This window comes from Miniopterus schreibersii, assembly GCF_964146895.1.
Source record: "Miniopterus schreibersii genome assembly, chromosome: 17".
Lineage (NCBI taxonomy): Eukaryota > Metazoa > Chordata > Mammalia > Chiroptera > Miniopteridae > Miniopterus > Miniopterus schreibersii.
The window spans coordinates 20,556,413-20,578,189 of NC_138117.1; the positions used below are offsets into that span (position 1 = coordinate 20,556,413).

At 41.9% G+C, this 21,777-nt stretch overlaps 1 protein-coding gene across 2 annotated transcripts in view; it reads right to left on the reverse strand.

Moving 5' to 3' along the window:
- The window catches only part of CA8 (carbonic anhydrase 8), a 77,938-nt gene extending 56,923 nt beyond the window's left edge, over positions 1-21,015 (reverse strand). Inside the window, exons 1-3 of one of the 2 annotated variants that reach the window (XM_081117199.1) lie at positions 20,643-21,015; positions 19,307-19,498; positions 7,947-8,071 (exon numbers count right to left, since the gene is read on the reverse strand). In XM_081117199.1, coding sequence (XP_080973325.1) covers positions 7,947-8,071; positions 19,307-19,498; positions 20,643-20,742 — 417 coding nt within the window. In that variant the 5' untranslated portion in view covers positions 20,743-21,015. The remainder of the gene's footprint in view (positions 1-7,946; positions 8,072-19,306; positions 19,499-20,642) is intronic. The other variant, XM_081117200.1, reaches the window with a different exon arrangement.
- Between the last annotated feature and the right edge of the window lie 762 nt (positions 21,016-21,777).

Consider the following 21,777-nt stretch of genomic DNA (forward strand, 5'->3'; position numbering starts at 1 on the left):
CACAGAAAATATTTACTTGATTTTTGCTACAAAATAAGCTAATATAAATTCAACTGCATATGCATGAATAATAATAATAATATGTCAGAAAAAATGACCAGGAAATGTCATATTGATTATACTTATAGAAAATTATACTCAACTAAAGTGGGGAGTACGGGTTTTAAAGAAAAAAAGACTTCAAACTTTCTTCTCCATTCCTATTTTCTGCATTTCTTATTTATAGTAACACAAAAAAGCTTTTGGGTTCCCCTCAGGATATTTCACTAGATTTCTGTCATCACTACTACTTCACCTCTTCCTAATAACAGAAAATACACAATGAAGGGTTTACTCTTCGGAAACTTCTGAGCTAGTTTTGAGTCCTTTCTACAGACAAGAACATCGAGGCTGGAAGAGGTTTACTAGCTTGCCCATGACTGCAGAGTTTGGATTTAAATCCTGGTTTTTCTGATTTATGAGCCTAAATTCCCACCAAGTACACATCCTGACTCCCTCCCACAGGACCCCACTGTTCATCGAGGCAGCAGCTCTAGTGCCATGTTGTCTAGCAGCTTTCCAGAACCTAGACCCTTAACTTATCCCCACCGTCAGGCCTTCCTACCCTGCCTCATTGATTCCAATTTTGTTAAGCTATGGTAGTTGATCCAGCGTACAGCCACCTATAGCAAGGTTATGCCCAGCACAGTGCCTTTCACATACTAGTTGATAAATATTTGTTTGGTTAACAATCGTTTACACCTCAAATAACATATTTGCTTTCTAATAAGTGTCTTCAAAAATTTTCCTCTAGCTTCTAAGGGCTGGAATTTGAATACTATACACAGAGGGTAGAGGGGATGAAGCTCTTTAAATGCCACAGATACACACACTAAATTATACCTTCTAAACACTCATCAAGTTAAGAGAAAGGGGGAGGAGACAAATCACTTACACTGCATTTGGACTCCTCCAATGTAATAAACACCCATGGGGTGTCTACTGCACTCTGTGCTGTATCCCTATCACTTAGCCCAGGTCCTGAAGAGTAGGTTCCCAAGAGATACTGTTGATCAGATGGATGGGTAGATGGATGGATGGACTGATGATGGAAGGAAGGAAGGGAGGGAGGGAGGGAGGGAGGGAGGGAGGGAGGGAGGGAGGGAGGGAGGGAGGGAGGAAGGAAGGAAGGAAGGAAGGAAGGAAGGAAGGAAGGAAGGAAGGAAGGAAGGAAGGAAGGAAGGAAGGGAATGAGTTATTTTAAAGTTGGCCACTTGGTTATAGACTATATATTTAAATGAGAGCATTTTTTATCTGAAGGCATACTGAGATGTATTTTACCATAAAACTTACAACTGTTAGAACCCAATTTAATTTTGTTTTACCAGCAGCAAGTCAATAACTACCTATAAGTTAATTATATATCATATTCATTTATAGGAACTTATTTTCTACAAATTTGCCTTATATCGTAAACTCAACTGCACTATAAATGCTTCTTTCAAATTCACTTCCCTAAGAAACCTTTTATACAACTTCAAACAATGACAAAGAATAATCTACTAAAAGAAATACTTACAAATATAAAATCAAAGGTAGGTTCAAAGTGACCACTCAAAGGTCAAGTTGACCTTACACACTTCTTTTTCTAAGTGGGAACGGCAGATTGCCACATCGTGTGTTACAGTTAAGAGAACATTTCTGTTTGCTCAACATTATAATTTATTTTCCATTCAGTAAACTGTGGGGTTTCTGCACTAAATGCATTTTAATAAATGAAAAAAATTAACATGCTAAATCAAAACAGGAACATGATTTTTATGGAGTAAAAATGCAAGTGTTCATTAGAATTCAGGAAACATAAAATTTGTTTTTTTGTTTTTTTTTACTAAGATGTGAGAGGGAATTTCGCAATTATGACCACCAAAGAGGCCATAGCGCAAGGTTCTAATTCCTGCATCTGTTTATCCATGAGGCTCACTCTGCTCGCCCTGTGGAAGACTCCAGAATACAAAGTAATAATCATAACAGTCATTATATTTAGAGACTAAATGTTCCTTTTTTTGATCAAAATAATAAAACTTCCCAAAGAAGCGGAACGTTCAAATTTCAAATTGTTTCCTTTAGTATCAGTCTTAACGTCTCTTCTTGCAAGCTTTCTTTTTTACACATAAAGCAACCCCTATCCAAAGTATTAACAATCGTTGCAAATAAAATCTCAAACTGGAGTGGATTTTCCTAATAAGAATCAGCTTTGGACAGTGAAAAACAGCACTGCTTGGAGCAGAAGTTAGTTCACAGGTCTCCTGTGCCTCCTGCCATTTCCTAGACGTCACTCAGTCACCTTCCTCTCTGACCTCAGATGTGCACTCAGCAAAGTGAGTGGGACAAGATGGTCCATTGAACCCAGCCCAGTTCTCAGGGGGCAGAAGGGTTCCACCTTTGCAATACCCCACCTCCTATACCTCCGCAAAGCCACTCTGGCTTTCGTCTTCACAGCCCGTAAGGCCGGGCATGACGCTACAGCCTCACTGCAGTGGTTCCATGCAGGGCTGAAAGGCAGTGGCCTCCGAGTGGGGTGCAGAGACACAAAAGCTCCCCACAGGGACGAAGACCATTGTGTTGTCTCTTTCCACCTAAGCCATTAGAGAAAAGATAGATAATAAAGGATAATTTTTCTTTCTTTTTTATTGTTGAGAGCATTACAGGTGCCCCCCCCCCCGCCCCAGTGATTCTTTCTTAAATGAAATATTTAATTAACCAAAATAGACTCTTCTTCACCCAGGTCATACACTGTGGTTTCCTCTGAGTTGCCCTGTGACCCTTAACCATCTGGAGCCTCAGATTTCTCCTTCGTTAGTGGGCCAGGTGATTTCTAAAGTTCCTTTTAAAAATAATTCTTTAATTATGTATCTTATGTGTCTAATCCTCCCATGTCCTGTCTCACTACAGTCACCCTCTTACATTTCTTTACGAAGTCAATGGGAGTCTCTATTTTGGAGATTCACAAACATGAAGCTCTACTTGAGATAACCATGGAAGCGAAATAGCTTGAAAAGACCATCATTTCACTGTTAAACAAGAAGCTCTTCCTGGCATCTCCTCAGAGCAGTAAAATACATGTGAATGCACAAATGAGGTGGGAGCAACCCAAAAGGCCAGGTCATTTTCACTAAAAGAACACTCAAATGGTACGCACTATATTGGCCTGAAAAGAAGAAATATAAGAAATCTGGAGCCCTGGAACACTAAGGGGGGTGGGTAATATGCAGGACTGGTACTATATTATGATATATAATTCTTCATAATGATTTGTTGGCCTATTTTGCAACCAAGACCTGGATCTTAACAATTAAAGAATCTTGCTCTCCACAATGAAACTCCGTTTATTCTTTCTCTTTTTTAATGCACCCAACTTTCCATAAGCAGCTGGTATGTGGCTGCTCAATTATCCCAGCCCTTTCAGAGTACACACAGCAATAGCTGCACTTTAAATACAATATAAATTAAGATAAGCATTTCACTGACAATATGCTGTGCCTCTTTCGTGGTAATTCACTCTCAAATCATAAACTTTTATTAGGTCCAAAGGGCAAGGAAGTCAGACCCACCATACATGCTCCCCTGCTGGTCTGTGGGAAGGATTAGTGCCCATCCTGACAAAACTATCATTCATCTGCAGTGAAATAAGACAAACAGAAATAAGTGAGTTTTTTAAAAGTTAAAACTATTCAATTTATAGGTCTGTGTTTATTATTCTCAAACCATATCCTTCCTCCAATTAGCTATTAAAGTAAAAATCCTCTCTTTAAGGAATGGTGGGGAGAGCAGAAAGTAATGTTTTTATTTGGAAAAATAAAATTTGGCCATGCTGATGATCTCCAATCCTCTAATTTTTTTTAACTTTTTTTTACTGATCCAGGCCTGAGTAAAAAACATGAAGTGATTCAAAAGTACAAATCGGTAGTTACAAAATAGTCAGGGGAATGCAAAGTACAGCATATAGGGAATATAGTCAATAATATTGCAATAACTATGTATGGTGCCAGGTGGGTACTAGACTTACTGGGGGGATCACTTCATAAATAATATAAATGTCTAACCATTCAATATAAAATAATACTGAATGTCAACTGTAATTGAAAAATGAAAATAAAAAATTTTACTGATCCAGCATAAAATCTAAATGCCTGGGAAGTACTCTCCCACAAAAGTATGAAAGTAGCTGTTCATGTATAAAGATTAATCATAATTTAGCAAGAATTATACAGACCACAGAGTTAGGCTACCTTGAGGTAGCAAAGATGATGACAGTCTCCAAAAACAGGTGATGAAAACAGAATATGTAGCCTGAAAGCTGAATGTGAACCTAAATACCTAGAACTTCCTCCATCAGTTAGATTTGTAACCAAAATTAATATGAATGGAATAATAATTCTAGTGGTATGGTGGATGCACCGAGCATCCCGGTGTCAGCAAAAGAGCTAAATTCACTCATATAGCATTGACGGTTGGACTTCAAAGGCAAAGACATTTAATGACATCAAAGAAAATATGAAGCTTCCACAGCCACCAGGACAAACATACAGAAATTAACTCGATGGGATCTCCAGTTGGTCTTAAATCTACAACCTTCTCATGTGGCTGTCTTGATTAAATTTCACAATGCAAAATATCCACATGTTAAGTAAAATTATGTTTTCAGGTAACAAGAAGAAAAATGCAGCACATTTTTTTCCTGGTAGGAAACTGCCATTAGGCATAAACCTGGAATATTCATAATAGAAGTCAGGTTTACAAGATGAAAGCAAGCACGGCGAGAAATGTGTGTTTCTGAAAACTAAAAACCTTAAGAAGGGAAAACAAAAATTGCACGCTTTAACCATCTGGCTTAGTGAAAGAGCCAGAGTTTAAATTGTTTGAAGTCACAAAATGTGTTACCTTTTGAAGCGATGTGGGTGCTGGCTTCTAGTAGTAACAAAATACATTCAGGATTGTTTTTATATCTGTATTTATCATTCTTAAAAGCCAAGAAGGAGGTTGATGAATTTCTGTTAAAAGCCATTCCTGTTACATGTAACAGACAAGTAAATATTTGTTTACAGTGTTTATTTAATAAATCATCCATTGAAGTTTAAGTGAAATCAACAAAAAGGAAATATGTATTGATATGTGATTAGAGATTACTCCTAAAATGTAAATAAAATATGGAAAATGTCCTAAAAAAATTTTTAATCATGTATCCAAAAGGGTACCTGGTCCCCACACACAGCTAATCCTGTTGGCTTCACCCTTGTGTTCGAGGTAGCCCTCGATGGCAGTTCAGGACCAGGACCCCAGTGGCAAGTTATCTACCTGTCTCCACATCAGCCATCTCATTCCACCCTGGACTATTGTATGTGGAGTCCCTCTCTCCACTCCTTCAGCACACCCTGGGAGCCCTCTCCTTCTTAAAGCCCAGCTCAGTATTCACAGCCTCCATTAAAACAAGACAAAACAAAACAAAACCCCACCTGCCTGCAGATATCCCCTCTAATTCTGCACATCCACAGCATTCACGCACTCAATAGGACACAGCACTAAACAAACACCGGGGTGATTGATACACGTATTTTCTCTTAGATTGGGTCAGGGATAATCTGGGATAACAAAGGATACAAATATTATTCATAACCTATTTTGGAAAAACTACAGTCAGTCATCCCACGATGCTAACTATAACGATTTCTACAGAAACAAAACCTCACTACCAGAATTTAATTTCCACTCCAAACAAACCTTTCATTACCTGTGGTTAATGGACTGGAGCAGCTACACCACCACCAAGGAGCAGAACCAGTCTGAACATTTGGTCCAGAAATTCTATCCAACCGCAGAGCAAAGAGCACACGCCACTGACTCACTAACCTAAGGAAACTTTCCCAAGACGGTAAATACCGTGCGTCACAAGCGAGGCCACTGATTCCCATCAAGAGGTTGTTGCCTACCCAATTATTCCATCTCCCCCTCAAGTTTTTATTATTAAAGCAGGTCTTTGAGGGCTGGTAGAAACAAAACGATCCAGCGGCCTTTCCTACCCCTCTTGGCCCTCCACACCCCATAGATTTAATTGTTTTGGAGGGTCCTCTTTCCTCTTTGTTGCATCTGGTGTGAACTTTTCCTTCTCATGGTGAGTAAGGACAGAGCAGTAGCCAGAGGTGACACAGAGACAGGGCAGAATTGTTTTAAGGCAGTTAGAAAAGAGAGGGTGTCTGTAGGCTTTGAGAAAAAGCCCTAGAAAGGTGACATTTGAAGACCCAACCTTCCCAATCAAGGCCTTTAATAAGCTGTTATTGTCCTCACCATCACAAAAGTGTGCATGTATATATGTGTGTGTGTATATATATCTCACATATTCTCTTCAACATGCTGCAATTGTGTGTTTTTTCTCTTCCATCGTCAAGACATTCATTATTTCACTTTTAAGATTTGAGGTTTTTTTTAATGAAAGGGGTATTCTGAGCTTCCAAAGGGAGTTTTTAAAATTGTAATTAAAGAAATGTTGAGAAATACTTCCTCTAACTTCATTCTTTGAGGCATATGGTGTTTATAAAAATTATACAGTAGTGACTTCAGTCACTGAGGCAGTACTGGACGTGGACTGACCACGAGCAGAGCCATACAAGGTTAAGTATATGTGCAGCTGGCGACAACAGAGAAGGAAGGCAGGCACCCCAGCATCCCCCAAAATATTACCTGCTGCTGGAGGGCTATGTCCCAGACAGTGGGTCCTTATGAAAGAAATATAAACAAGGCCAGGACCAACAGGGACATCTCAACTACCAGCCTGGGTTGTCTCTGACGGTCCTGGCACTGCGTGAAAGGATGATAGTAAAATGGAAATGAGGGGTAGCCTTCTCGTCAGGAGCTTCCTTAGCTCAGGCTGTGTAACAAATTGCCAGACTGGAGGCTTAAACAACAATTTAGTTCTCAGTTCTGGAGGCTGGGAAGTCCAAGATCAAGGTGCTGGCAGGTCTGATGCCTGGTGAGGGCCCACGTCCTGGCTTGTAGATGGCTGTCCTCTCATCCTGGCATCACAAGGCAGAGAGCAGAGAAGCAAACTCTCCAGACTCTTACGAGGGCACTAATTCCATTCATGAAGGCCCCACCCTCATGACCTCGTCTAACCCAAATCACCTCCCGAAGGCCCCACCTCCTAATACCACAACACTGGGGTGGGTAGAGTTTCAACATATGAATTTTGGGGGGTACACAAACATTGTGTCCATAACAGAAGCCCACAGTCAGTGAGAAAGACACTTTAGATACTAAAGGTTACAATCCATGAGATCAGTGCCAAGGCCTCAATCTACCAAGCAGGAGATCAAAGATCAGGGAGAAAGTCATTCTGCTTAGAGAAGGAACTCAAGTCCCAAGGAAGAAATGATAACTTCGACCAGATATTGGAAAAAGAGCAGCCGCTGACTAAAAAAGATGAGAAGAGGAATTCTTCAAACAGAAAAATGACTTTCTAAAAATCTCTCTCGTGCGCTCATTGCTTGTGGTAAATAGATCCAACCTACCAATTTTAATCAGACCTAAACTAGACTTTAATGACTACTGAGGTTTCTCCAAAAGTTATTTGTTTTCAGCTTATTACCAATTCAGAGCATCCACAAAAGTGACCTACAGAATCTGCAGAGGCAGAATTTTTACAGCAGCAATAGCAGGATGAAGCTTAATGGCTTTACTTAATAGATTACCTTTACGTCCAACAGCCCATGTGCATTCTCCAAGCCCGCTAAAGTCCCCGGGAAGCTCCATTTGCTGCCCTAAGCTTACATTTCATTACACACTTTTTAATTGTAATGTAAATTGGTAAAAATTCAAAAGCTGTGCATCTACTTTTAAACTAAACCATTTTCAGTAAATCGCTGAATACTTTCCATGAACAATAAGAGTTTTACGAGATGATCTGTTATTCTTACCTCCATGGGAAAAGCTTTGAAATTAACTGTGTGCTCAGAACCACGCTGGTTTTCTCTTCCCCAGTGAAATCGAACTTCATACAGTTCAAATTCATGCCCTTGAGGCAATGGACCTCCCGACAGAACTGAAAAAAATAAAATAAATTCTATTTAATTACAACTCAAACGTATTCATCTGCACAGCAATATAAACACTGGGGACATATTGTGCCAAAAAACACTCATGGGCTCCATAGATTACATTCATAGAGCCAAAATAAGAAATACAACTGTGAGATGAATTTACACTGTGTGGGTTTGGCTGAAATTCTTATAACGGCCAGGTACAGTAGAAGTTCAAAAACTCTGAAATATCTTGGTAGTGATACGTATATCATTTCACTTTAACTTTGTTAACTTTAGATAAAGAAAACAAATGCAGTAGCTGTGCTCCCTGAGATATAAACTTAGCACTGATCAGAAGGCAAAGCTATGGTTTGAGTCTTGGACTGACCAATAATTTGCTATAGACGTATCAATAAATTAACCCTTGTTTACAGATCATCCACTTGTAGCAATAGGCTCTCAATTTAGAGAATAGGTGCAAGTTAATAAAATTATCTAAATCTGATTTTTCAACAAAGAAATTGCACTTAAAAAGCAATTTACCATTCAGTGTCACATACAATGCACACAAAATAAAATTCCAATAAAATATTAACAATACTTAAAATATGAACATTGGTTCTACCCTGCCTCTATTTCCCATTTCTGGATGTGAGTCAGAACTTAGAATGCCAAATAGGGGCACTCTAAATAAAAGATAATGAAAAATAACTTTGTACAAGGACCTATCTTGAAGCAATAAAATACTTTCTTTAGTTAAACACTCCCTGATTATCATATGGGAAAAACTTGAAATAAAGTTTATTACAAATGGCCAATTTCAATATAAAGGTTGTCTGCATTTTTCTTGTAAAAAAATGTTCATTCTAAAAGGTAACAGTTAAGAATCATGGGTTATTTTTCAGTCAAGGAGCTGACAAAATTCACCCCATTGCCCCAGAAGCGGTCTCTCTCAAACGGACTGGCGTTGACACTTGGGTTGCTATTGTAGAGAAAGTGACACTTCCAAAGTGCTCTCCTGAGGAACAGTGTGGCTGCCCATCCTCACTCTAAAACTCAAAGGAGAAGAAAGCAAACTGGTGTGACAATATTTACTTGTGTGGCCGGCTCTTCTTCCCACAACTTGCTCCAAAAAGACTTTCCAGCTGCTTATATCAGGGTGCACATCACGCAGCCAGAACACGCAAGTCGGAAAGAAGAGCAAAGGTTAGAGATAGAGGCAGAAACGGATGGAGAAACGAGGCGATCGCACAAACCGATGTCATGAAGTCCTTGCTAAAAGTGCCGACAAATTGTCTCTAAGCTTTCTACCAGCTCCAAGAAGAGCTGCAGTAGTAAAAAGCAAGTTTAATTTTCCAAGTGTATAAACCTCGCATGGGCGCGGGGTGTGACGCACGGCCTTGAGGATGCTATCCTTCCCAACTCTAACGTCCTTCCTCAGACCTCGTCTTACTTAAGTCTCACAACACATCTGAGGGGTCAGCACTGTCGTCCCCAGGGACACAAGAGAAGAGCATGGCTGAGAGGCGCTAAGCTAGCAAGCCCCAGGAGCCTAGAGCTCGAATCTTCTGACCCACGTCCCAGGGTGAGACAGGGAGGGGGGAAAACCAAATTTCAGTATCTGCAAGCATGACCTGAAAAACAATGAGCTCTTTAAGTCTAGATTTCTAAACTGCAGTCCTCTCTCCCAGGTCAATAGGGAAAAAAGTAAGAGCATGGAACACAGAGGGCCGCAGATACCCAGAGCGCAGTTATCCCGGAGCGGAGGCCCGGAGTCTACCCGCAGTGGACCCCGCCTCCCAAACCAAAAGCGGGGCGCGCCTGGAAGCCTCTGCCAGACAGCACACCCCTCGCCGGGTGCAGGCACAGCCTGGGAAGGGGCTCCAGAGGGGCGGCTTCTACTGTCGAAAGGTGAAATCGTCTTGGAGGAGGCTCAGCTCCACGTCGCAAAGGAAAAAGAGAAGTGTTGTGAGATAAAGTTCATGCGAAATGGGAAAGAAGATGAAAAGAATTTTCCCCCAAAACCTCTTTATTGCGCGCACTCCACACACACAGTTTCTGAACCCACTACAGAGCAGTCTATTGGTACTGTCTTATAAAAATGGATGTTATAGCTGATGTTGAGAGTGATTTCAGGAGACCAAAAAGAGATCCATTCTTCAAAAATATACCCCCCAAGATTTCTTTAGCACGAAGGAAGTCTTTTGTTTACAACTTGGGGATAGAGCTTATATTTTAAACACCCTGGAAATTTAAACTCCACAGATCTAGGTCTTGACAGAGAGAGGTTCAAGGCCCACAGGGGTCCGTTGTACCAGACACTGTATTAAGTGTTTAAGATACATTGATTTTTTTATTTTATTTTTTACTAGAGAGAAAGGAAGGGAGAAAGAGAGAAAAAACAAAACATCGATGTGAGAGAAAAAACAAAACATCGATGTGAGAGAGAAACATCAAATGGCTGCCTCCCGCACTCGCCTAGACTGGGAATTGAACCCGCAACCTGGGAATGTCCCCTGGCCAAGAATCGAGCCTGCCACCTCCTGGTATACAGGATGATGCTCCAACCAACTGAGCCACACAGACCAGGGCAAGATATTCTAATTTTGACAAAAGAGGCAAAATTCCATGATCTCATGGATCTTACATTCTATTGGGTTGACAGTGAGCACAAAGAAGGGAAGCATTTTGCCCAGGCCTGGTCCCCAGGGAGAGGTGACAAAGAGGCAGCTTTCAGCCAGGAATCGAGCTGGGGACCTTTCACTTTGGCTGCAGATGAATACCCCAAACTTAAACCTCACCAAAATCATGTGGCTGCATAAAGCCATGAAAAATGACAAAATACTGAAGTCAGAATTTTACAAGGTGCCAGGTATTACCTGTTCATCCACTAAGAATGATTGTGTTTACAGACTAAAAATAATGAGTAGCTATATTTTACCCATTTGACAACATCCTCTTAAGGCATTTTTCTGCCTTTTTATAGCTTTTTTTAAAATAAGGAAACCAATCATACCAAAAGGTGTACACTCTCCCTACATTTACGGTTATCGAATTTTGCCGGGTGATATTTTGTCACCATATGGCAGGTTTATTAGTTGCGATGTCGTTAAGTTCAATAAAATTTTTTACAATGAAACAACATGACATGCTGCATTTCCTTAGAGTAACAAACTTGTGAAAAAATATAAAATAAACTGATGTCACTGCTACTGCACCCATTTTCTTTAATACTCTGTAACAGTCACAGTCATCATGCTTATGAGAGATAAAAAGAGACCCTTCTCCAAAATTTGAGAACCTCCTAAAGACATGCTATATATATACTTACCTAAATCTATCTAAGCTTCTATATCCTTTTGCTGAAAATAAATTTGCCTGATAGTGCAAAGGCCGTTGTTGATCAAGGTTTATCTCCATCACTTCATTTGAGTTCAACACACACGTTTCAAGATGAGACTCATGCCCTGCACTGAGCACCGAGTTCATACAGAGCAGGATACAGTTGTGGTGCTGGTGAGGCATTCTCAAGGCTTAAGCAACCAAATTCAATCGTTTCAAAAAATTGCATCAGAAGAGTAAGGGAAAGTGCACAAGGCACTAGGAGGACTCCCAGCAAGGGCCAAGCCAAAACCAAGGGCATTAGAAAGTCAGGGAGCTTTTCAGAGGAGATGACAGCTCAGCAGAGCCTTGAAAAGGAAGCTAAGTGAAGTGAGAAAGCGCATCCCAGCAGAGAGGAGAGGCTGAGACAGGCTCAGTGACAGCAAGCAGCTTGAATGTGCTCCAAGAGGGTAAAGTTAGAGGTTATTTACCGATGGATGCAGGAGGAGAACATCAGGAGGGGCTGGAGTTCAGCATGGAGGGGCCATCAATGGCCTGCAAGCTGAGAACTAATATTTTTGCATTTTAAAATATTACTCGCATGTTGGCACAGGTGGTGGACCAGCAAAGGGCAAGCCTAACTGGTTAGAAAGCTGCTGTCAGGCAAAGATGGTGAGGCCAGGAGGCAGAGCCTGTCTCAGCGACGTCCCCAACAGCGAGGGACATCAACACTAGTGGTCCCTGATGTGTCCCCTGAAGGACCCAAAGGCCCAAACAGTTCATTCTCAGTAGGTTTAAAGGTTTCATAACCTCAGTTTAACTTTTAAGGAATCCCAAATGTACTCATAAAACATTCCAAAAATAGTATTAATTAGGTTTTTAGCATTTGACGTTTTAAAAGCAAAAAATCAATATTTTTATTGCCTTTTGCTTTTAACCTACAGCTTGATTTCATATTTAAGAATAAAGAGCACCAGCTCTTAAAGGAAGGGGTAACATCGACACTCTGGAGAGGAGGCTGTTATGCTGCGTCTACACAAGAGAAATGAAGCAGATTAAGACAACTGTGCAGATCATTCAAATCCCCCAGAGTTAGCTAATAATACATATAATCACAAAGAAGTTGAACCCTGACATTTCATATAAATAAGCAATACACAGTCTATGCTTAAGTGAAAATAATTTTAAGATATTTTTGACAACCCCATCTTTAAATCAGCAAGGCTGCTAAGAAGCACTATAAAAAGTTGACATTTTTTAAAGTATGGTTAATAATAAAAACAATAATCTAGCCTAAAATTAATACTGAGAATTATAAAAGCCCCAGAAGTAAAATTTTCTAATTAGGGTTTTTATAATAAGTTATAGTGAAGGACACAAGTGACCTATCTTGATTAGCAATTTCTCCCATACCGATGGCCCTTTAAAAATGTCATTACCCTTAACACACTGCTTGTCGTCAGATGGAATGACACCCTATATTGCACAAGCTTGGGCAGTCTCACACGTTTTCACAACGTAAGTATCAACCCACTCAGGCGAGAAATCTATAACAATTATATTTTTACACTTAAGCTACTGTTTATATCACCATAAGTATGTTCCATTTAATTTACACTAAATTAAGATTCCTGCAGTACAGTGATTCATGTGTCCCACAGAGACATAATACATGTGGCAGCTTTAATGAAATTCTCCATAGTCAGGGGGATAACAGGACCGACAGTCTGGTCAGGCCCCACCTGGAATGCAAACCTTGGCTCAGCTCCCATGTTCGGAGGCACTCTGCCACCATGAAACATGCTCAGAGCAGAGGGAAAACAGGGACAGGGTCCAAAACACGGTCCAGTCACAGGGGCTCCACCCCAGTCCGCCCCTCCTCTCCCCTGGTCCACATAACCAGTCCCTAAAGTTTGTAGATGGCATCTCCGAAGTCTCTCTTGTGCCATCCCTTCCTTCCCACTGACACTGCCAACAGCAGCTGCAGTCTTGGTGAACTGAGTCTCACGCAATAACCTGCAAACTGACTCCCAGTTTCCCCCAGACCCCATCTTACTCAGCGCTGCCAGGTTAATGTTCCTAAAGCAGCATGCTGACTATGGCTTTATCCCACAGAAAATAAAAAGCGGTTACACTCGGCAGACTTGGTTCAAGGTCCCTCGGGAATTTGCTTCAGCATACCCTCTCCGTTGTATTTTCTATAAACGTCATTTATCATGAGTGAACTTTTCTTCCAGACATGCTTAAGGATGTCCCTTTCCCTGCACGATCTCTAGACCTTCCCGTATCCATGTCTTTTGTGCACAATGCTCTCCATTCCCACTCATCCCAATCTCCCAGATCCAAATGCTATTCACCCTCAAGGATCACTGCAAATGTTACTCCCTCCCCAAATCCTTCCCTAACAATTTTGGGCAAAAATAATCTCCCCCTGCCCTGGCCGGTGTGGCTCCCTGGCTGGAGCATTGACCCACAGACTAAAGAGTCCCGGGTTCAATTCCAGCCAAAGGAACATACCTGGGTTGCAGGCTGGATCTCCAGCCCTTGTTGGGGCTCATAAGGGAGGAAACCAATCAATGTGTCTCTCTCACATCAATGTTTCTCTCTCTCTCTCTCTCCCCCCCCCTCCCCTTCTACTCTCTCTCTGAAAAGCAATGGGAAAAATATCCTTGGGTTAGGATTAAAAATAATAATAATCTCCCCCACACACCTATTTTTCACAGCCTACCACTGTAACCTTCTTGAGGGCAGGCACTGGGTGTGATTTATATTTACGTTACCCCAAAGCATGAAACACCTTGCATAGGTAAAACAAAGATAGCCAGCTGCACCTTATAGACCAGATGAACCCAGTGACTGTGTGTGTGGTTCACAGGCCCACATCTCCAGCTTCTCCTGACACATTAAACACCTGGCAAACTATGCAAGCTCTCCGCAGTTTGCTGGTTTCCCACAGTCCCCACCAGTCCCTATTGCCTCCCCACACTACACACAAAGCAGAGTGTCAATAGCTATTCACAAGTTTTGCTCTCCTGGCTGTTCTCATTTATGATACCTGCTTGGCTCTCAGAGATAAGTCAATTTGTAAATCCTATATTAAATGATCAATAAATAAGTATTACTGAATGGAAGACTATGAGGAACATTTGAAGGAACTAATAAATCTGAAAGGAAAAATGGAAGTTTCACAATATGATGATGGTAGTCAATATTTTAAAGGATGTCATGTGAAAATACAATTATATTTGTCCTTTGTAGGTCCAGAATCCCAAAATAGAAACAATGAGGGCGATCACAGAACTTTTCCATCTTTGAAATGACTCAAAAAGCAAAATGGGTTTCTTCAGTGAGGAATGAATTTCCTTTCCTGAGCTGTTCAAGCTGAGGAAGCCCAGCCACTTGCCAGAGGATCTGAGACAGGAGGCTGGACTGGCTGCCCTCCAGGGAATCTAAGACTTCAGCCTTTTCCCAAACTCATGTGCTGTCTCATTGGCAAGCAGAACACTGAATCAGTAGCACTGAGTCTGTGTGAGTGCACTGCTCATGGAATGAATGTTGTACAAGAGAGGAAGACCAAGGAGGAGACCTTGAGAAACCCCATTATTTAAGGAAATGAAGAATGAAGAACTGGCAGAGAACAGGCAATAGCCAAAATTAAGAAGAAACATCAGGAAGTGAGGTATCACAGGGACCAACCTGAGAGAGTTTCCAAAAATTCCCTTGCAAATGCAGCAGAAATAAAGTATTTTAAGAATTTTTAAGTGTCCATTGGTTGTGGGATAAGATCATCAGTGACCTTGTTTTGAGATCTCCAATAGGAGTTTAGGAGTGGAAGGCTCATGCTCAGGGCATGCCTCAAATTTAAATTAAGGCAATATATTCAGATGGTTTATATACAGGCACTATATCATTAGGATTATGTTAAAAGCTTTAAGTGTCAGCATTTAAATTATCCTACAATTTTTGTAACTCTTTTTTATTGTTTAATAAAAACAAAACAAAAAAAAACACAGAAAGAAAGAACAAAGTAGCCCAGGCCACTGACAGCCTTCATGAAGCCAGACATCTCAGTGGAGTGTTGTGTGTGAAATGAGTTTAATTTCTGAATTTATTTTATGAATTTTTCACATAAAAAGACAGCATCCAAAAAAACATAAGTATATAATGTACATTATTAAGTGAAAGAAATCAAAGTGAAAAGGCTACATAATGTATGATTCCTACTATATGATACTATGGAAAAAGTAAAACAATGGAAACAGTAAAAAGATCTGCAGTTGCCAGGGGTTGAGGAGAGAGAGAGGACCAGGCAGAGCACAGAGGATTTTAGGGTGTTGACACTGTTCTGAATGATACCATAGTGATGGAAATATGTCATTTACATCTGTTCAGACCCATAGAATGTACAACACCAAGGTGAACCCCTTGGACTTTAGCAGATGTGTCAATGCAGGTTCACCAACTGTAACAAATGTGCCCCTCTGGTTACATTCTCTTGCCTGCCGGTCAGTAACCAGATGACAGCCAGCTATGAGCCACCACATGCCCTCCCCCAGAGAAATGGTTAAAACCTACAGAGACTCTACCAACAACATGGCCAGGTCCTTACCTAATCTCATTACTGTGACAACCACCAGGCCATATTCCTGCCCAGGTGCACAGGGCTTCTCATCCACTCTTTAGACCCATTTCTAAATATGAACCATAGGCCAAAGATCACTAGGCATTTAAGGAAAACTTCCAATAATAAGAGAGAGCAAAACAAACAGAAGAAGGAACCCAGAATAAACAGACACATGAAGGGGAAAGAAAAAGGCAATACAAAAAAAGACTGGAGACAGATTCTGCATTCATGAAATAAACGCTGGATGCGGTACGTTAAAAATGAAAACAATTCATAGAATAAGCACAACTTTTTAGAAATCAAAAAGAACCAGCAGAAGTTAAAAGTTCAGTAGAAACTCTGAAAGATATACGTTGAGGAAATCTGCAGAAAGTAGAAGGAAAAAAACAAAGAAAAAAATAAGAGTTATTGAAAGCAGGTAAAAAGAAAAAACAGAAAACTTAACAATGAAATCATACAAGAAAATTTCTGAGAAATCCTGATTGAAACGGCCCACCTAGTGCCCAGCACGGCGAGTGAAAAATGAACCACACCAAAGCATATGGTTGTAAAATTTCAAAGCAATAGCAATAAAGAGGAAGTTATAAAAGCTTCTAGAGAGGAAAAAAGGTCACACAGAAGAGCTGACAAGCAGCGCGGCGCTAGATCTTTTGACCGCAACACTGGAGGGCAGAAGGCAACGTAGCAGTGACATGAAATATCTGAGGGCGAACACTTCCAGCCTGGGCTGCTTTGCCCAAGCCAACTCCAGCCAGGTGGGGCAGGTACCCCAACATTTACCCTCACATGCCCTTCTTCTCAGGGGGTTACTAGAAGATGAACTGCAGAAGGGAATAAACCTAGAAACTCCCTGAAACGAGGGAACAACTCCACAAGAGCATGTCACAGCATCCAGGAAACACAGGACTGAACAGGGGAGACAAGCAAAGGGGCTTCCTGGGCGTCAGTTTCAGGGAGCTGCAGGAGATGGCCAGCAGCAGGCCTAGAGAGCAGGAATAAATGGAAGAGAGGCCTGGGGGGGGGGGATGGATGCGAGGGAGGGAAGGATAACCTGGCATGTTGCAATGTCCTGGCACAAGATCTGTCAGTGTCAGAGACTTTGAAAACAAAATCATGAAAGGTCAATTTTCAAACTAAATAAACAAAACTACATTAACTCTAGGGGGAAAAAACCATATTATTCAATAAAGGAAACAGATTATACAAAGAGCCAGAAATAACAGCTACACAATCATAACAATAAAAAAAAACTGAGTATGAACTTAAGTAAAAATTATAATTTAAGTATAGGGACGAAGAGGAGCAAAACCATGATGCAGGAGGGTAATAAGAGAACCAGCCTCATCTTCAGAGAAAGGGGTTCACAGATACCTTACATATCAAAGCATGACGGTATAAACACGTAATTAAGAAGTATGGCGGTGATGGCAGAAGAAACAGCTAAGAGTTAAAATTGATTGCCACCAGGACAAAAGGTGTAGGAGCAAGGGAGCGGGACGGTACAACCCAGAGGCAGACAGAAATACACTACTAGTCAACTATTTAAATTATGTTTATATCCTATTTTGATAAAAATAAAACTTGAATTAAATAAACGAATGTCACGCTGGCTAGGGCTTGCGAACTATTCCTTTGAGAAGCTTAAATACACTAGAAAAAATAAGTAAATTGGTCCAGACATGGAACTTTGTTACTTTCTTTTAAGTCTGGGGAAACAATGGGGAAGAAATTATTATAGTGACAGAAAGGAGATGGAGCATCTGAAGGAGCAAGTTCTCCCCAAGGAAACGGGAATAAGGGGTCTGGAGCATGTGTATCCAAAATAGGCCTAGAAGGCCTGGCTGGTGTGGCTCAGCGGTTGAGCATCGACCTGTGATCCAGGAGATCAAGGCTTGATTCCCAGTCAGGGCACATGCCCAGGTAGGGGGCGTGCAGGAGGCATCCAATCAATGACCCTCTCTCATCATTGATACTTCTATCTCTCTCTCCCTCTTCCTTCCTCTCTCTGAAATCAATAAAAAACAAAGATTTTTTTTTAAAAAGAAATATTTTATTTCCAGAAGTAAAAAAGTATGTCAATACACCAACACACATGTATTACCTTAAAATGCTTTTATAGGTAAGAAGTCAGTATTCAATAACTTTACTATATGTTTTTAAAATAATACATAATGTCCCATCATAGATAACTCCCACATGTTCCAATTTAAATTCAAATTTACATCCGAAGCTGTCTCTCTAAAGTGCCTATCCGACTTCGACTCTGTTTTGGATGATGCCCACTCTTTGACCTCAGAACATCAGGGAAGACTGCATGAACCTATGACTACCTCATGGATTCTAATTTAAAGCTCAGTAACGTTCACAATGAATGAAAAATCCATAGTTGGTAATGAATACCTGCCCTGCCTAATAAATTAGCCTGAAGATTTTATGTTTTAAAATATCAAACTTATCAATCCGGAATTAATTTGAGCACAGATGGTCTCCGTTAAGCACTTCCTATTATCTCAGCATAGCCTAATTTTACGTTCTTTTTAAGGGGGAAATAAGAGTCATCATTCACTATGAGTAGCGTAATATTAGTGCTAATTTTTAGAATTCTGCTTTCCTCTCCCCTACATTTAAGCTAAAGACCAATTTCCTTGGTAATTGCCCAAAACCCTTTCCACGAAACACTTCCGATCCATCTCAAATAGGTTCAGATGGAGAGAAGGGGAGTTTAAAAAATTAAATAAATAAATAAAAGCAAGACCTCTGTTTGCTATTTAAATCTTTTCTGAGTTTAGAGGATATTTTTGATTGCTATTAGTTAAAATTATTGTCATTAACATAGTAGAAAAAATAATTTGAGAAAGTCTATCTTGAATGCCAGATAACGTCAATAAATCCTAATCTTTAGTTGTATAATGCAGTAAAACAAAGAATTATACTTATCTAAATGATTTAAGCTAATCAAGAATGTAAGACAAAATGCAGTTGGTACACCTGATCAACAATTTAGAACAAAATGCAGAGTGGTACCTGTGTACACCTTTCCACAAATTCCACAAGGTGTAAGTTGGCCAACTTAAGATTGTTAGAGTAACATCACACAGCGTAGAAAAACCAAACTGGCATCTTCATAATTTCATCCTTTCAAAAATGTTTCAGAAAATAATTCCCAAAAATGCATTTTATTATATATAAAGGTATCTGACAATGGAACTATGTTAGCTCTCCCTTTAAGGTCATACAAGCTAAATGAGAGTTCGGTAGCTCCCAGATGACTTCGAGTTTACAAGGGCATGCAAAGCATCTTCTAAAATACCTGATTTTGACTTCAGGATAACCTGAATGGTATGTCCATCGTTGGTGACTTCACAGTCTCGGCAGACCACATAATTTGGTGACAGACGGACATCCAGCAGTGAGGGGTCATATCTAGCTTCTCTGGAATTCAGGTTAATGGGCGACTGGTATTCCCCGTTAGCATCAGGAAACACCAACCCCCACTCAACACCTAAGGACAAAATGAAGCACACTTAGAACAGTAAAATTTAACACGTTAAAACTAGTGTAAACACTGTTTATAACCCTTGACATCATTAAGAGGGTTATGACTACCATCTAACTATGGTAAATGTGTGTCAGTTTTTGCATTCATGTTTCCTGTGATCTAATAGTATCAAATACCACATACAAAATCCTGAACTCACAGGATATTCTGTTTGTATTTGTCCACATAGATGTAATAATGTATGACTAAGCAATTTAGGTCATCTTTGAGTGATTAGAAAAAAATAATACCCACAAAATTCTTCTCTGATCATCAGTTCAATTATGTGTGGTGCTTGGGAAATACCTGTAACTCTCAGCATGCTTAGCGAGAACCCAAAACAATAAATCTGATGCTAGTAAATAAACAGCTCTTTCCAAAAATGCAAATACAGAATTTTGAAATGTACACGTGTGCATGTACACAGACCTATATATGCACACATATGTACTCTTTCCATGTTTTTATCATTAAAATTATAAACTCTACATTAAAATTATAAACTCTACATTTTTTTCAATATTCTGCAGTCAACATCCGCAGCAGGAGTCGGCTCTGTTAAGAGATCTACATCTTCGGGGATCAGTGTAGGAATCTAAACTTTTAAAAAAGTCAACCCCCTTCTCGCCAAGCCCACTGACGCAGCCTGAAATTTAGGGCACATCTGGAAAGCGTTGCGCCGTTAGCATCCTTCAGGCAAAGAGTAGAGGCAGAAACACTTTCTTCCCCCCGGGTCCTCCTAGCGAGCAAGAAACAGTACCCGAAGCACTGCTCTCAAGGTGTTGAGCAGAAGGCAGCGCGGCTCCTCTCGGCTACTAGACGGCGGGACCGTCCCAGCCGCAGCGTAAGGCTCGCCCCCCGCGGGAGCATAAGGCTCGCCGTCCGCAGGAGCATAACGCTCCCCCCCGCAGGAGGCAGGTGCCAGCAGCCGCCGCGCGAAGGCCAGGCTCCCGCACGCGAACGCACGTGGCAGGCCCGCCCCCTTCCCCCGCGGCGCCTTCTGCCCCGGAACCCGCCAAGGGGACGGGAAAGTGACAGACCGCGCGGGACCGCGGGACGCAGAGCGGCTCGGAGCGCGCGGCGCGCGGGGCCCCGACGGGCGGGTTACCTTCCTCGTAGCCCCACTCCACGCCCTCCTCCTCCTCCTCCTCCTCCTCCTCCTTCTCGGGGAAGGCGACGGAATCTTCGATGAAGCTCAGGTCAGCCATGGGGACGCCGCGGGTCCTCGCGCTCGCCCCGGCGGTGCCCGCGCCCCTGCAGGGTCAGCGGGACGCGTGGAAGTGCGCCTGCGAGCGCGCGGGGGGCGCGTGTGTGAGCGCCTGTGCGAGTGTGAGCGCAGGGGAATGAGCGTGAGCGACGAAAGGCGGTGTGGGTGCGGGCGCGTGGGCGCGAGCGCGAGGGGGTGTGCGGTGTGCCCGGAGCTCTCGGGCGGCCCCGCGGGGAGCGCGTCCCGGGTCCCGGCGCAGCGCGGGAGAAGCAGCGGCTAGTGGAGCCCGAGCGCGAACTATAAACCCGGCGGGGGCGGGTCTGGCACGTGAGGATCCGCCCCCTTGGCGCGGTGGCCCGGGACCCGGCGGGTGGGGGGCGGGGAAGAACCACAGGAAAAGGCCCCGGGGCTACGGCGCGGAAGCGGCGGAAACGGCGGGTGGCTCCCACCCTGGCCCCGCGGCCCCTGCCGGGCCTCGCCCCGTCCAGAACCCCGGTGTGCAGAGCCCAGGTCGGGGCCTTTCTGCTCTTACTTATTTTCATCTTAATTCCAGCAAATACCAAAAAGAAAGAAAGGGGGTCGGGGAGGAAAGAGAGGGTTTGCGGAGGTTGGGAGAAAGGAGAGGGCTGGGAGGGCCCGCGCAGAGACCCGTCCCCCACTCGGACTGTTTGTTACTGAGTACTTTTTATTTGCCCCTGCAGCGCAGTGGTAACAAGTATGGCAAAACTTCCAAGAAATCTGTAGTTCCTAAAAACATTTAAGAAAAAAAAAATTGTTTTAATATAGAGAAGTAAATATAATTTAGGGACATTTTTACTTTAAAAAGGTATTTCAAAGGCAAGAGCAGTGAAAGGCAGTAAAGCGCATTTGTTTGTTTCAGCAGCAGAAGCAGCTAGCTGTGTACACAGCTCCCCATGGCCTAGTGAAATCGTGTAGATAATGAAATGCACACATTGCATAACAAACAGGAACTGGCCTGATCCAAAGAGGTGGCATTGTTACCTCTTCAACCTGCTTCCCAGTCCAGTGTTAATGA